Source organism: Athene noctua, chromosome 7, assembly GCF_965140245.1.
Source record: "Athene noctua chromosome 7, bAthNoc1.hap1.1, whole genome shotgun sequence".
NCBI classification, from domain to species: domain Eukaryota; kingdom Metazoa; phylum Chordata; class Aves; order Strigiformes; family Strigidae; genus Athene; species Athene noctua.
In genome coordinates, this window is record NC_134043.1 from 26,370,239 (window position 1) to 26,383,322 (window position 13,084).

The 13,084-nt window shown below is 36.0% G+C and overlaps 1 protein-coding gene across 1 annotated transcript in view; it reads right to left on the reverse strand.

Moving 5' to 3' along the window:
- Positions 1 to 13,084, reverse strand: part of TTN (titin) — a 242,029-nt gene that overhangs the window by 202,571 nt on the left and 26,374 nt on the right. Inside the window, exons 28-44 of the mRNA XM_074911579.1 lie at positions 12,776 to 13,057; positions 12,251 to 12,517; positions 11,838 to 12,110; positions 11,468 to 11,731; positions 11,110 to 11,370; positions 10,322 to 10,582; positions 9,511 to 9,774; positions 9,159 to 9,419; positions 8,735 to 8,995; positions 8,053 to 8,313; positions 7,824 to 7,965; positions 7,569 to 7,734; positions 7,133 to 7,364; positions 6,264 to 6,548; positions 6,039 to 6,164; positions 3,840 to 4,028; positions 1,584 to 2,168 (exon numbers count right to left, since the gene is read on the reverse strand). Coding sequence (XP_074767680.1) covers positions 1,584 to 2,168; positions 3,840 to 4,028; positions 6,039 to 6,164; positions 6,264 to 6,548; positions 7,133 to 7,364; positions 7,569 to 7,734; positions 7,824 to 7,965; positions 8,053 to 8,313; positions 8,735 to 8,995; positions 9,159 to 9,419; positions 9,511 to 9,774; positions 10,322 to 10,582; positions 11,110 to 11,370; positions 11,468 to 11,731; positions 11,838 to 12,110; positions 12,251 to 12,517; positions 12,776 to 13,057 — 4,380 coding nt within the window. The remainder of the gene's footprint in view (positions 1 to 1,583; positions 2,169 to 3,839; positions 4,029 to 6,038; positions 6,165 to 6,263; positions 6,549 to 7,132; positions 7,365 to 7,568; positions 7,735 to 7,823; positions 7,966 to 8,052; positions 8,314 to 8,734; positions 8,996 to 9,158; positions 9,420 to 9,510; positions 9,775 to 10,321; positions 10,583 to 11,109; positions 11,371 to 11,467; positions 11,732 to 11,837; positions 12,111 to 12,250; positions 12,518 to 12,775; positions 13,058 to 13,084) is intronic.

A 13,084-nucleotide genomic window follows, 5' to 3' on the forward strand; every position in this document is an offset into this window, starting at 1 on the left:
TCAGATGGGTGCTGCACTCGGCTTGTCCTGCAGGATTAACTATTCTGCACTTGTATATACCCTTGTGGTTCTGACCGACTTTCAACAGTCTTAAACTGCACAGTGGCCCATCGTGTTTTAAGGAACACAATGCAGACTCCTCAACTATTATCTGATTGCACAGCCAGACCACGCAAGGTGTAGGCACACCTTTCATTATACAAAAGAGTAACACATCATCTCCTTCTTTTACAGTGGTTTCTGAAGGCAGAGTTTCAAGAAACTCTGGTGCTTCAGCATCAGTTTCTGTGATGTCTTCACATGGCACAACATCAGGATAGTAGACTCTGGTTTTTTGCTTCTCAGCTTCATATGGTCTTTGGGATGTAGATATAAACAAGCTCGAGGTTTTCTTGGAAGAGTCTTGCTTAACTTCAGATGCTTTAAACTGACAATCTTTGGCTGCTTTAAAGCTTTTAGTGTCTGATTCAAGGGTAATTTTTGTTACTGCTTTGGCTTGTGCTTCTTTTGCTAGGCAAGAATAAAGTTAGGAAAAGGATTAGGTCAGATGTTTTGCAGGAATTAAAAATATCCGTATACTTAGGTGGAAAAATCCAAGAATTAGTATTGAAAGAATATCCAGCATATTAGTATTACAATGCTATTAAACATGAGTGATTACACATTTAAGAGCTCTATTCAAGATGGGCTAATTCTAGGTACCAGTTAAGCCTATGGGACCTTCATGGGACCAAGACTTGCTCTGTAATGCCTGATAGAAGAACAACTTCACTTTTAACTTAGAGCCTCAATTTAGAAAGTAGTAGTGGAAGAGTATCTGAAGCACTTTGCACAGCTCACAAGTAAAGAAAGAAACTTCAACACATAAGAGCCAAATTATTCATCTTACTTTTCTGCTCGTGATTCTTTTGAGCTCAGCAGAAATACTATCACCTCTCTAGTGTGGTGATAATACATTTTTGGGTCTTCACTAGTGGTAACACTACTAACATTTTAAGACACTAATATCAAGATGAAATGGAAGAAGTCTTAGCAAAAATAAGTACTTATATCTCAGGGAGAATGAAGGGTAGAAGATAATTCATTAGTGCAGTAATACACAACTTGCACCCATTAATCCTATTAAGTACATTGACCTATACTGTCAACCTTGGATTCAGAACCTTGGATTTATTGGAAACAAGTTGGACTCACAGAGAGTTTGAAATGACCAGTTACCTAGTTCAACACTGCTTATCTGACATTTTTATCTTCCTTAAAGTCCAGCTTCAGGAATTCTCAAAATGCAAAAATTCCTATCAGCCTCTTTTGCTTTACATCTCACTGCATATCATGAAGGATATGAGGAATAAAAAACCTCAGACATCTATGACTTGTTGAGAAGAGGCGTGAAGTTACAATATCAGCTTCCCAGTACTGCACGTCACTTATGAATAGAGCCATAAATGTGGAGGAAAAAACCCAAAGCATTATTACTAGAGCTTTCTCAATGAAATACTGATAATAAAGGAAATATGAGTAAGCTGTAGGCAATGACAATGAAATTGCAAAAGCTAAGTCATAATTGTTAAAAGTCAGATAACCACCTTTGACTGTTAGTATTGCAGCAGTTGTTGTCCCTCCATAATCATTATATACAGTACAACTGTACAGTCCTTGATCTGTCAGCTGGGTATTTAGGATTGTGAGCAGTAGGACACTTCCATTCTGTGATATCTTCACTTTTTCAGACACTTCTATCCTTTCACCTTCACGGGCCCAAAGAAACTCAGAGAAGAATTCATTTTCTAAGGCACATATGAACTGAGCAGTGTCACCACATTTCACAGTTAGGTCTCTGAGCTGCAAGAGAAACTTTGGAGGAACATCTTTCATTTCCTGAGCAGTGGTCATAAAGATCCTGGTGCTCTGAGATGTTTGGGAAAGAACTGTTTTGTGCATGGCTTCCATTTCTTCAACTGATGTAGCCTTCATGGTCAAACTTTCTGATAAGCTTTCAAAAACCTGTACACCCAATTCCTGTGATGGTTGTTGCACTGACTTAAATTCTTTTTGGAAAGTTTTAATGTTCTTCTTCGTGAGAGGAGCAACGTGAAGTTCTGATATAGCCTGTGACCGGATAGATTCTTTTACATCTTTCCCAGAACTTTGCCTATCTAGGGCTTGCACTGTGTAATCAAGTAACAAAAATAACAATATTAGTATCTAAAGAACTTTACTGGACCATGCTCTGAACAAAATCAAACAGCATGGAGGATGAAAATGAGTGATCTTCACTTGAAAAGTCAGCATGCCAGATGCACTACTTTCTTGACAAAAAGATTATGCATTCACATATATGAATGACAAGTGACACCTAAGCTAGTCATGCAGTTGATATACAGTTGATGCTTGTCTCTTCTTTCACTGAAGTTGTCCATTTTAGTATTTAAAACTTATTATTATGGAAATTTTTAAGGAGGTATTTTTTTTTTTTTTTTTTTTTTTTTTTTTATTCCTAAGGATGGCACAAAATACCTAGGTCAATGCTATAAAGATCACATAATTACTTATTTTAAAAATCTGAATGCCTTCAGTAAAATGCTATGCTTTGACCTATATCAAGATACAAATTTGCAAATTTCTGTATGTTATAGCTTGAACAGGAGAAATGAGAGTGGCTGGGTTACAGAGGGTAGGTACTACTAACATTAGCTGGTAAAGAAAAGGTGTGAAACAAGGAAAGCAGAACATTAGTAACAACATAGAAGTGTGGTATACAACAAACTGAATCCCTTCGAAGTAAAATGGGGCTTTACCTTCTGCAGTCACTGTAAGTGTAGCTGTACAAGTTGTTTCTCCAGCACTATTTCTTGCCTTGCAAGAGTATTGGCCAGCATGCTCTAAGAAAGCATCTACTATTATCAGTATAGCTGTGCCTGTAGACTCATCAAAGTGGAAAACTAAGTCTTTTGTTGGCAACATGAGTTGTTGATTATGAAACCACTGGATTTGTGGTTTGGGCATGCCAGAGACTCTAGCTTGAAATCTGACTGATTCCCCACTGCATACCCTGCAGCTTGAAATAGGCTGGATAAAGGTGGGCCTTTGGCCAATAGACTCCTCCTTAACAGATGAAGAAACATGCCAGTGGGACTCTGATGTAACTTCTTCAACATTTTTAAATCCTGAAAAGAAGCACGCCAACTTTTAATTTCTTACCCTACACTAAATTTTCTCTCTCATTCAAGATTTTTTTCTAACTTGCAAATTAACAGCATGAATTATTCTAATTCACCATTTATAAAATCTGTTGCAAAAAGAAAACAAAATATTTATGGTTAAATAATATCAAGGACAATATAGAACTTAAATAGCAAATTATCTAAAACTTTGGTCAGTAGTTCATCAATTCATATGAACGTAAACAATTTCTTTTCAGTTGCTCAATTACCTGGTACACACCTCTATTTAACATGTTTTCCAACACTTTTAAGTAATTCATTTTATACAAGAGCTCCTAATAGATTCTCCTCACGGTCAAATCAAAGAATGCATAAGCAAAGCACTTCTATTAGAAAAAGGATTTCTACCATCTTTGGTGCATGACAGATTCTAATACTGGAAAGAATGAAAAGGTGAGGTTCGTGAAATGCTGAAAAATTGTGCAATAAGTTTTCCTGTGCATGACCTATATTTTGGAGACATACATGTAGGCTGTGGATGTTGTAAATAGTAGCAATTAATTGAGTTAAAAGACAACATGACAGACAATGACTCACATATAATCATCAGTGTATATTAAGGTTAGTATTGGAACATGACCTAAACAAGACATCTTCTTTAATTGCACACTGTACCTTCCAACTTCAAGGTAGCAGTGCTTGTCACCTGGCCTACAGAATTACTAGCCACAAAGGTATAGATTCCTTCATCCTCTGGATAAGCTTCAGCAATCTCCAGCTGGTAAGTGTCTTCAAACTGAGTCATTCTAAAAAACCGCGATGGCTTGATCTCTCTCTCTTTGCTGTACCAAGAGACTTTCAGATCTGCTCAAGGAACAGAAAGAAGAAAAAAAGTGTAAGATATTTGACTAGTAAATAAACACTTTTTATATTTATATCTGTCAGAAATCTTAATCTCAAGTATCTTTTTTTAAGTTTAAATGCGCCTTGTATTACTCTGGTAATGTACCATCAGTGGAAAGTGGCCTACTTGTTGCTTTAAAGTTTTGATTTCTACATTGGAAATATTTGTGTGGGAAAACTGATTCTGGTGCTGCTATATTCCTGAGTAAAATAGTTTTTCCCTTCCCCTCTTAATGAATAAATTTTAAAATATTTTGCTACTACTAAAATCAGAGAGAGTCTCATTTTTAAAAGGGGATTCTGTTACAACTGCCTGATTAAACAGGCTATAAAATCACTAGGTTGAGCTGAACAAGTTAAAGAAATTAAAACAAAATATTCTCTTGCTAAGGACAGTACCATGCCGCTTTTTGTTGCAAATATCTTAAGTTTTACACCTCATATTTCTAAACAAAGATCCTGGGTTTGTACATTTGTAAAATTCCTATATAAAATGTTGTGTTACTCGACTTGTATGGATTCTTGTAGATGGGAAAGAAGAGAACTGAAGCAGACTTTAACCTTGCCTTTTCACCTGGCACTACATTACGTCATTAATCAAATGTTTTTACATAAATAGTGTGCTACGACTGTTATCAGAAGAAAGAGACATTGTTTTCAATAGCCAGCTGCATAGTGTGTATTCTTAAACAACTGTATTTGCAATCATGTATTATCTAACCTAATATAAAAGGTTTTCACAACACAAGTTAGAGATATGCAACTCCATTCGCATACATTATTCAATAAAGGAAATTTTCAATAAGAAAAATTTCTTCACTTAAAAGGTCTGTCAAGCATAGGGACAGGCTGACCAGGCAAGTGGTTGAGTCACCATCCCATGAGCTATTTAAAAGACGTGTAGATGTGGCACTTAGGGACATGGTATAGTGGTGGACTTGGCAGCATTAGGTTTAGGTAGAACTTGATGATCTTAAAGGTCTTTTTCAACCTAAACAATTATATGATTCTATGAAAGGGGACCTAGATGAAAGTATCCTTATGCTCTGTCCTGTACATGCAGCTTTCACATTCATATAGATACAGTTTTTGTAGAAAAAGTTACAATAGTATGCTTTTCACAAAGAGCAGGCCAGTCTTTCCAACATGTATTTTTCTAGATTTAGCACCACTTCTAGATCAGAATCATATTTGTTGTAAAGCTTTCTTTTTTTAAAAAAAAAAAAAGTAGTTTGATTTCAAGTGATGAAAATGCAAATTACATCTATTTTCATATCTATGTCTATTATCAATTTTATGTGGATTTTTACACAGCTATCACTCAGAATGATTTTTAAATTTAGAGTTTTATTTACCTTTAAGTAATTGTAAATTCTTTGGGATTGGAACTGGATCATATTCTGCAGTTTATCATGTGAATATTTTATTATTGGTCATATTCAAGGCCATTTTTGAAGTGAGGAAAGGTAGTTTTATATGGCTTTGTGTTAACTTGGAAATAATTATCTTAATTGTAGAAGGATGTTCTATGTAACTGAAACTAGTAAATTATTTAAGGAAAATCATGACACTGTATGTCATCAGGAACTTCATTATGTTCATTTAACACGATAATACTTTTCCACCATCATACTGTGTTTTGAGACTCTGCATTTTACTCACTGACATTTTTCCAACATCAGTTAGCATTTGAAATGCTGAGAAGTCTCCAAAGACAAATTTTTTGAAACAGACCTTCTTTTTAGAAATGCTTAATGTTTATGACAGTTTATAATTTCCATGCTTGATGCCACCTTTGACATATGACTTGCTTAACTGATAGTTGTCAGCAAATAACACTTTGATATGTGTGTGTGCATCAAATAACTAGGGAAAGACTTATCCCAGCACATATACTGTTGCATTTTTTTATGAGTTCAAGATGAAAAATTCTGAGAGATGAAAAGATATACAGGATTTCATTAAACCCACCTGTCCCTGTAACTCTGCACTGAAAACAAGCAGACTGTCCCTCGGATGTAACAGCATCACGCAGTGGTATTATGACAGCAGGTGGATACACTGGCACTTCTAGCTCAGGAGAAACAACTTCTGGGACTAAAGGATAAGAAAAATATCATTTTTAAAGATGAAGAAGATCACAAACGTGTTGACAATCTCATTTCACTGACACTGCTATGAGCATGGGAAACTCACTTTCCACTGAAAGTGAAGCTGAAGTTGTAGCAACTCCGTAGTCATTTTTTGCTTCACAGGTGTACACTGCTGCATCTTCAGGAAAAGTTTCTATCAGCAATAAAGTATATTCTTGTGCATCATGAAGAAATTTGCACTTGAAACCTGGAGAAAGTTGTTGATCATCTTTGTACCAGGAGATTTTGGGCTGAGGTTTGCCTGATATCATAGCACAGAAGCGGGCAGGTTTGCCAGACTCCACAGTGGTTGGCTCTAGCTCCTGAATAATCTGGGGTGGCTCTGGAGCTGCAAATTGCAGGGGAGTGACGGGGAAAGGGGAGGGGAGAAAGAATGATAGAGAGAAAACTCATTACTGATATTTATCAAGACTTCAAAAATATTAGCAAGGATATATATATATATATATTTTTTAAATCTTATTATTCCCAAACTTGTGTGCTCACAAAAATCTGCCCTTTTCCTTGATACAGTGAATGATCTAGCAGGAAGTGCCTTACAATAATTAGCTGTGTTGGCCTAAGTGTTTTCTGGCAGAATGTGTCCAAGAATTGTTAGGTTGATTCCTCTGGCAATATGTATTTTTCCATATGAACAAATTACCTTTGTTTGGACTTGAGAATTTCCTGATCTAAATAAATACACTGGGGAAAAGAACTGCTATAGCATTTTCATCAGCTAGACAGCTATTTTCAGTAGAGCAAGAAACACCCATGTACATGAGGATTTTGGTAGCGTTCCAGACATAAGATTCTCTTTGGATTTAATTTTTAAATTTTATTTTCAGAGTTAGAATTTAGAAAAGTTATATAGAAATCAGAACAACAGAGGGTAATAAATACAGTCAAAGCATTGTTTGCAGGGATACATACCATTCACATAGAGAACAACAGAACTCCTATTCCGTCCTGCAACAAAAGTATATTCTCCAGCATCAGAGTAAGTGGTTTCAAAGATGCTCATTCGATGAACTCTCCTTTCCACCACATAACTGTATCTTTCCTCATATTGGAAGTTGATCTCAATACCATCCTTGTACCACTGTGGTTCAATGTCATCTTCATTGACTTCAAATTCAATTTCAGCTCTTTGTCTCTCAATGACCTTTGAACAAGTAGAATAAATATTAGAAATAGCATTTGTTTTTACAGATGGTCACACATTTCAGTTTCCTAGAAGAAGGCCCTGACCTTATGAATACAGATTTTTGTGTTAGAATTCTTACTGGATTGATATGATTGCACTTCCTTTGCATTATTCTTTGAGTGACAAAGTTATGAAATATTTATTCTTCTGTATAGGCCGTACCTGAATATCTTTACGGACGCTTCTGATACGAATGTCACGACCTTCCACTATCAAATTGGCACTGGATGTGTTTCCACCTGCTACTACAGTGTACTGACCAGCATCAGACATTCTTGTGGAAGGAATGATGAGACGATGGACATACTTTTCTCTCTGAATTTTCATCCTAAGGACATCAGAAAATAAAATGAGCAAGTTATTTCCTGGAAGAAAATACATAACAAAAGTCTATATGGTGTAGAAGCAATCATTCACCTGTCACCAATCTGGAGTTCTTGTCCATCCTTCATCCACTGGACGTGAATGTCAGGTTCTGAAATTTCACACTCAAAAATAGCCCTCTTCTTCTCCACAACCTTGATGTCTTTAATATGCTTCCTAAATTCAATGTGACGAGCTAGGGCAGAAAAAAAGTAGTATGAGTGCCATGATGCTATTTAAGCCAATAGAAGTCACTAAATATACCAACTGAGAGGGCAAATACCTTCCACATATAAAGTGGCCGATGAAGCTGCTTTTCCAGCAACAAAAGTGTATTCTGCAGCATCACCAAAATGCACATTCCTTATGGAGAGGGAGTGTGTGAGCTTCTTTGTTCGTATCTGGCATTTATCAGTTGATTTTATTTCTACCCCATTCTTTAGCCATTTATATGAGATTCCTTCATAGTTAACAGTAACTTCAAATGTTATTGTATCTTTCTCTTCGGCATTGATGTCTTTTAGCATGGAGGTAATTAGGATGGCTAAAAGAAAAGAAATGGACATGGTTTGGTGTTTTTTGTTCTTTTTTGCTTTATTGAAACACATGTTAACTGGATCTGAGATTATTAAAATTCTTTAAAACAGATTCTGATTTTTGTTATAATTAAAAGGAAGGCTCCGTCTCCAGAATCAATGACAATTAAATTTCCCAAAACTTCCAAATGACATAGGAACCCATATTCTGTCTCCTACGGTGACTTGGAGTTTAGGCATGTTGGCCTGAACTTTCAAGGTCAGTGTTTCTAGATCTCTTTTAAAAATGTAATCAAGGCTGTTCAGGGTTATTTGAAAACTCCTTTACAGCAGTGCTGGTTTTGTCTGAATTGCACCAAGTTCATGTATTAACACAAACTCTATTATTGGTAACTGTAAAATATTCTGGCTAATTTAATTTTTACGTACGTTTTACGGTCAGAGTTGCACTGACTCTGTCATTTCCACAGACAAATGTGTATTCTGCAGAATCTTCACTGCTTGTGTTCATGATATTGAGCTGATGGAGTTTCCCCTGGACCACTATTTTGAACTTTTCACTCATTTCAATCTCCACACCATTTTTCAACCAGACAGCAGGCACATTGAAATGAGAAACTTCACATTGAAAAGAAGCAGTTTTGGTCTCAGGAATCTCAATATTTTTCATGGTCTTTGTGATGTGTATGGCTAAAAGGGGGAAAAAAAAGACAAAAGTTTTTTTAAAAAATCAGTGTGTGTAAGACTGCAAAAAAACAAGGGTAACAGGCTATGAAGTGTCAGGTCAAGTTGTTCAATATGAGTTGGTCTAGCAATTCATATATTTACTTTCTTACAAACTTACAATACTTACTTTCCACAAACAGTTTTGCTTTACACTCAATTTGCCCAACAAGAGCTGTGTATTCCCCAGCATCAGCAGGAGATATGTTATGCAGCATAAGCTTGTGAACTTTCCTTTGAGAGATCATCTTGTATTTATCACTTTGTTTAAGCTCAACATTTTTGTGGAACCACCGGACTGGTACAGTGTCATGGGATACACTCAGTTCAAAGGAGACAACAGCATTTTCCAAAGCAGTCACATCCTTTGGCTTTTTGATGATCTTGACAGCTTGAGGAAAAAATTTAGCAAGATTCAGCATGTGTTTGATTTGAATTTCAAACCACACATTAAAGCAAATATTCAAACCAGATTGACTTACTTTCCACATGAAGTCTGGCATTTGCTCCTATCTTTCCAAGCTTAAAGCTATAAACAGACTCATCAGTGACAACACAGTGTTTGATTTTCAGTGTGTGAACAGTTCCTTTCACTGAAATATCATATTTGTCATTTGATTCAAGTTCAACACCATTTTTAATCCACAGAGCTCCTTTCACGTCAGGGTGGGTCAGTTCTACAGTGAAAACTGCCTCCTGTGTTTCTGTCACAGTCAAGTTCTTTAGTGTCTTCTTTATCTTAACAGCTAGGAAAAAAAAAAAAACAAAACCACTTACAAAACAGACCAAAAAAAAAAATATTATAGTAATTATAATCTTCTTAATAAAACTGAATCATGGTGCTTAATTTTAAAATCTAGAATGTATATATTGATTTATACAGTTTCCACTGAAATAGTGTGCTTGGGAACACAAAAAGGAACATTAACTTGTAGCATCCATGAGAAACAGGGATTTTTATTTTTTTTTATGTGTTTACTGCACAACTAGCAAAGAGTGAATTTCTAATACCTGTTAGCCTGTAACTTGAGTAAAAAGTGTTTTTATTAAAATACCATGCTAAATTCCAAGTATGGAGAGTCCAAAATAGAGTAAGCTTGTGTCACGTCCTGCTCAGATGAGGGTCTCTCACAGCTTGCTACCTCAGAAAGCGCATCATAATATAAAAATATTTTCAAAATATGAAGCAAAAAATGCTTGTATCTTAGGGCCTGACCCAAGACACAGTGAGTGATACTGGACTGAGTCTTAAAGACATCTTAAAGACATCCATTAGTTATAAAAAATACTGACCTTCAACCTTCAGTTTGGCAGATGTCTTTGAACTTGCTATTTCATAGCTATATTCACCCATATCATCCAGTTTCGTGACAGGGATATTGAGCCTTCTCTTTACACCATCAGATTCAGAACGGTACTGATCTGTCATAGGTAATGGTCTACCATTTTTTAGCCACTGGCCATCTGATTCAGGATTTGCCACTTCACATTCAAAAACAGCTGCCTGGGACTCAGCCACAGTCAGGTCAGTAAGGGGCTTTGAAATAGCACCACCTGTTGGGAAGCAAAAGCACATGTTTTTGTTGTGTTGCTGTTCAACATTCCCCCATCTGGAAATGCAACCAAGTGAAAAGTAGATGCTGGAATTCTCTGCCCTGATTTGCAGCATGCCCATAAATATTCTTGAAATATCAAGAATAGAATGTGACCTGAACATCACAAAAATATGTTTCTTACTTCTATCCTAAGTTATTCATATTTATTATTTTTATTGTCAGTACACATATACAGAACATTCAAGACAAAAACTACTTTTTAATCTTAATTACAACAAAAGCATACTACAGCATTCCATATTTAGCTCTAATTTAGCAAAATATACTAGCACTTAATTAAAAGGTTTTTTGAATTAAAATTATACCAATCACAAAAAAGCAAGAACAACATGGGAAAAAAGATAAATTAAAAGACAAAAAAAAAGTACAGAAACAGCAGAATTGCTACAATTACAAAATACAGCGCTTTGAACATTGTTTTCAAGTCACAGTGAACTAAAAATCTTGGACTTTAACCCTACTAACCTGCTACTATAAGCTTTCCAGATGTTTTCTTCTCTCCAGCATAAAATACATATTCTCCTTCATCATCTTTCATCATCTTCACCACTGTCAATTTATGTATTTTGCCACGTGCTTCAATTTTATATTTAGGACCAGCCTTAATTTCTCGGCCTTTGAAATGCCAAATTACATCAATTCCTGAATGGGACAGCTCGACCTCAAAGGATACATTCTGTGTTTCAGTGCAGGTGATGTCATGAAGACCTCTAATAATCTGAATTTCTATTTTAAAAAACACATTACAAATATATTAGTTGTTTCCACAGTTTTGCATTTAAAGAAATTTCACAGAGAACCGTGCATCTTAAAGGAAACCTACTTTCAACTGTGACATTGCAACTTGTTTCAGCTTTGCCAACCATTAGTTTATAATGTCCTTCATCTGATGCATGGGTTCTGGTAAGCACCAGCCTCTGCTTAGTGCCTTTACATACAGCTTGTACACGTTCATCAGGCTTTATCTGATGATCATTTAGGTACCATTTGGAGGAAGACACATCAGGTGCTGAAACTTTGCATTCGAGGATAGCTTTTGTTCCTTCAACTACGTGAACATCTTTTAGAGGCACCACTATTTCCACACCTGTCAAGTTAAAAAAACATTAATCATGAAAAAACTATGCCTTTAGAAAGTAATCCTAAAGGACCTAAAAATTAAACACACCTTCAAAATCATGATAATGACTTACTGTACACTGTGATCCGTCCAGTGGTTGACAGTCCAAGACCAGGAACATTAAAAGAGTAAGTTCCACTATCTTCCTTTGTAGCATCTTCTATCAGCAACATGTGTGACTGTTTATCCAACACAATGTGAATACGATCACTTGATTGAATTTCATGCCCATCTTTCATCCAGACAGCTTCCACATTTTCTAGGGAGACTTTAACTTCAAGTTGTACAATATCTCCTTCACAAACTTTTTGATCAGTAAGTCCTTGAAGTATAGCCATAGGACGAGCTGCGGAATGAAATGAAGTTAGTTGATCCTCATAACAGATAAGAAGAATGTTGATTATTAAGGCAGTATGGGATATAGTAATATAGCTATAATATATAGAAGCTATAATATATAGAAAACATAGTATTAGAAATGCTTACGCTTCATCTTCAGTTTGCAGCGAGTCCTTTTTCCATCAACAACAAAGCTATACTCTCCTTGATCATCTTTATTAACATCTTTAATAGTGAGAATTTGGCGACCACGGCGGGATGCAATCACATATTTATGATTAGAAGTGAGTTCAACGTCACCATGATACCATTTCCCCTCCACATCTTCTGGGGAAACCTCGCATTCAAGTTCACCTGAGAAGGATTCTGGTACTTCAACATCCTCAAGTTCTTTAATGAACTCTACCACAGCACCTACAGGCAAAAATAATTACATTCATGATTAAGCTCAGATGCCCCTGATGAAAACATTTCTTACTAAATGAGCCCCAGGAAATTTATCTACAGCATAACCATTTTACATAAATATATCTCCAAACTTTCATACTGGATTCCAAGAATATGAAAGCAGCTTGAACGTTTCTTAGTGCATCAGTTTAAATTGTTTTACTTCTTCCTGAAGCTGATTTCACTTCGACAGTACTGTACAGTACAGAGCCGTGTGCTTCTCACCTTCAACAGTAAGCTTTGCAGTAGTTTTTATGGATTCATCTTCTACCAGTGCACAGCTGTAGTCATCAGCATCAGACATTTCAACTGCTAGCACAGAAAGAAAATGAGCCTTTCTGTCTGAGTGCATCCTGTATTTGTCTCCAGAATGAATCTCAATTCCATCCTTAAACCATTTCACTTTGACAAAGGGTTCTGATGTCTCACATTCAAATGTTGCCATGGAGTCTCTCTCTTTAGCCACAATATCTTGTAACTTCTGGGTGAAGCTGATTAACTGCTTGGCTGCAAAACAATATGCAGTGAGTCAAC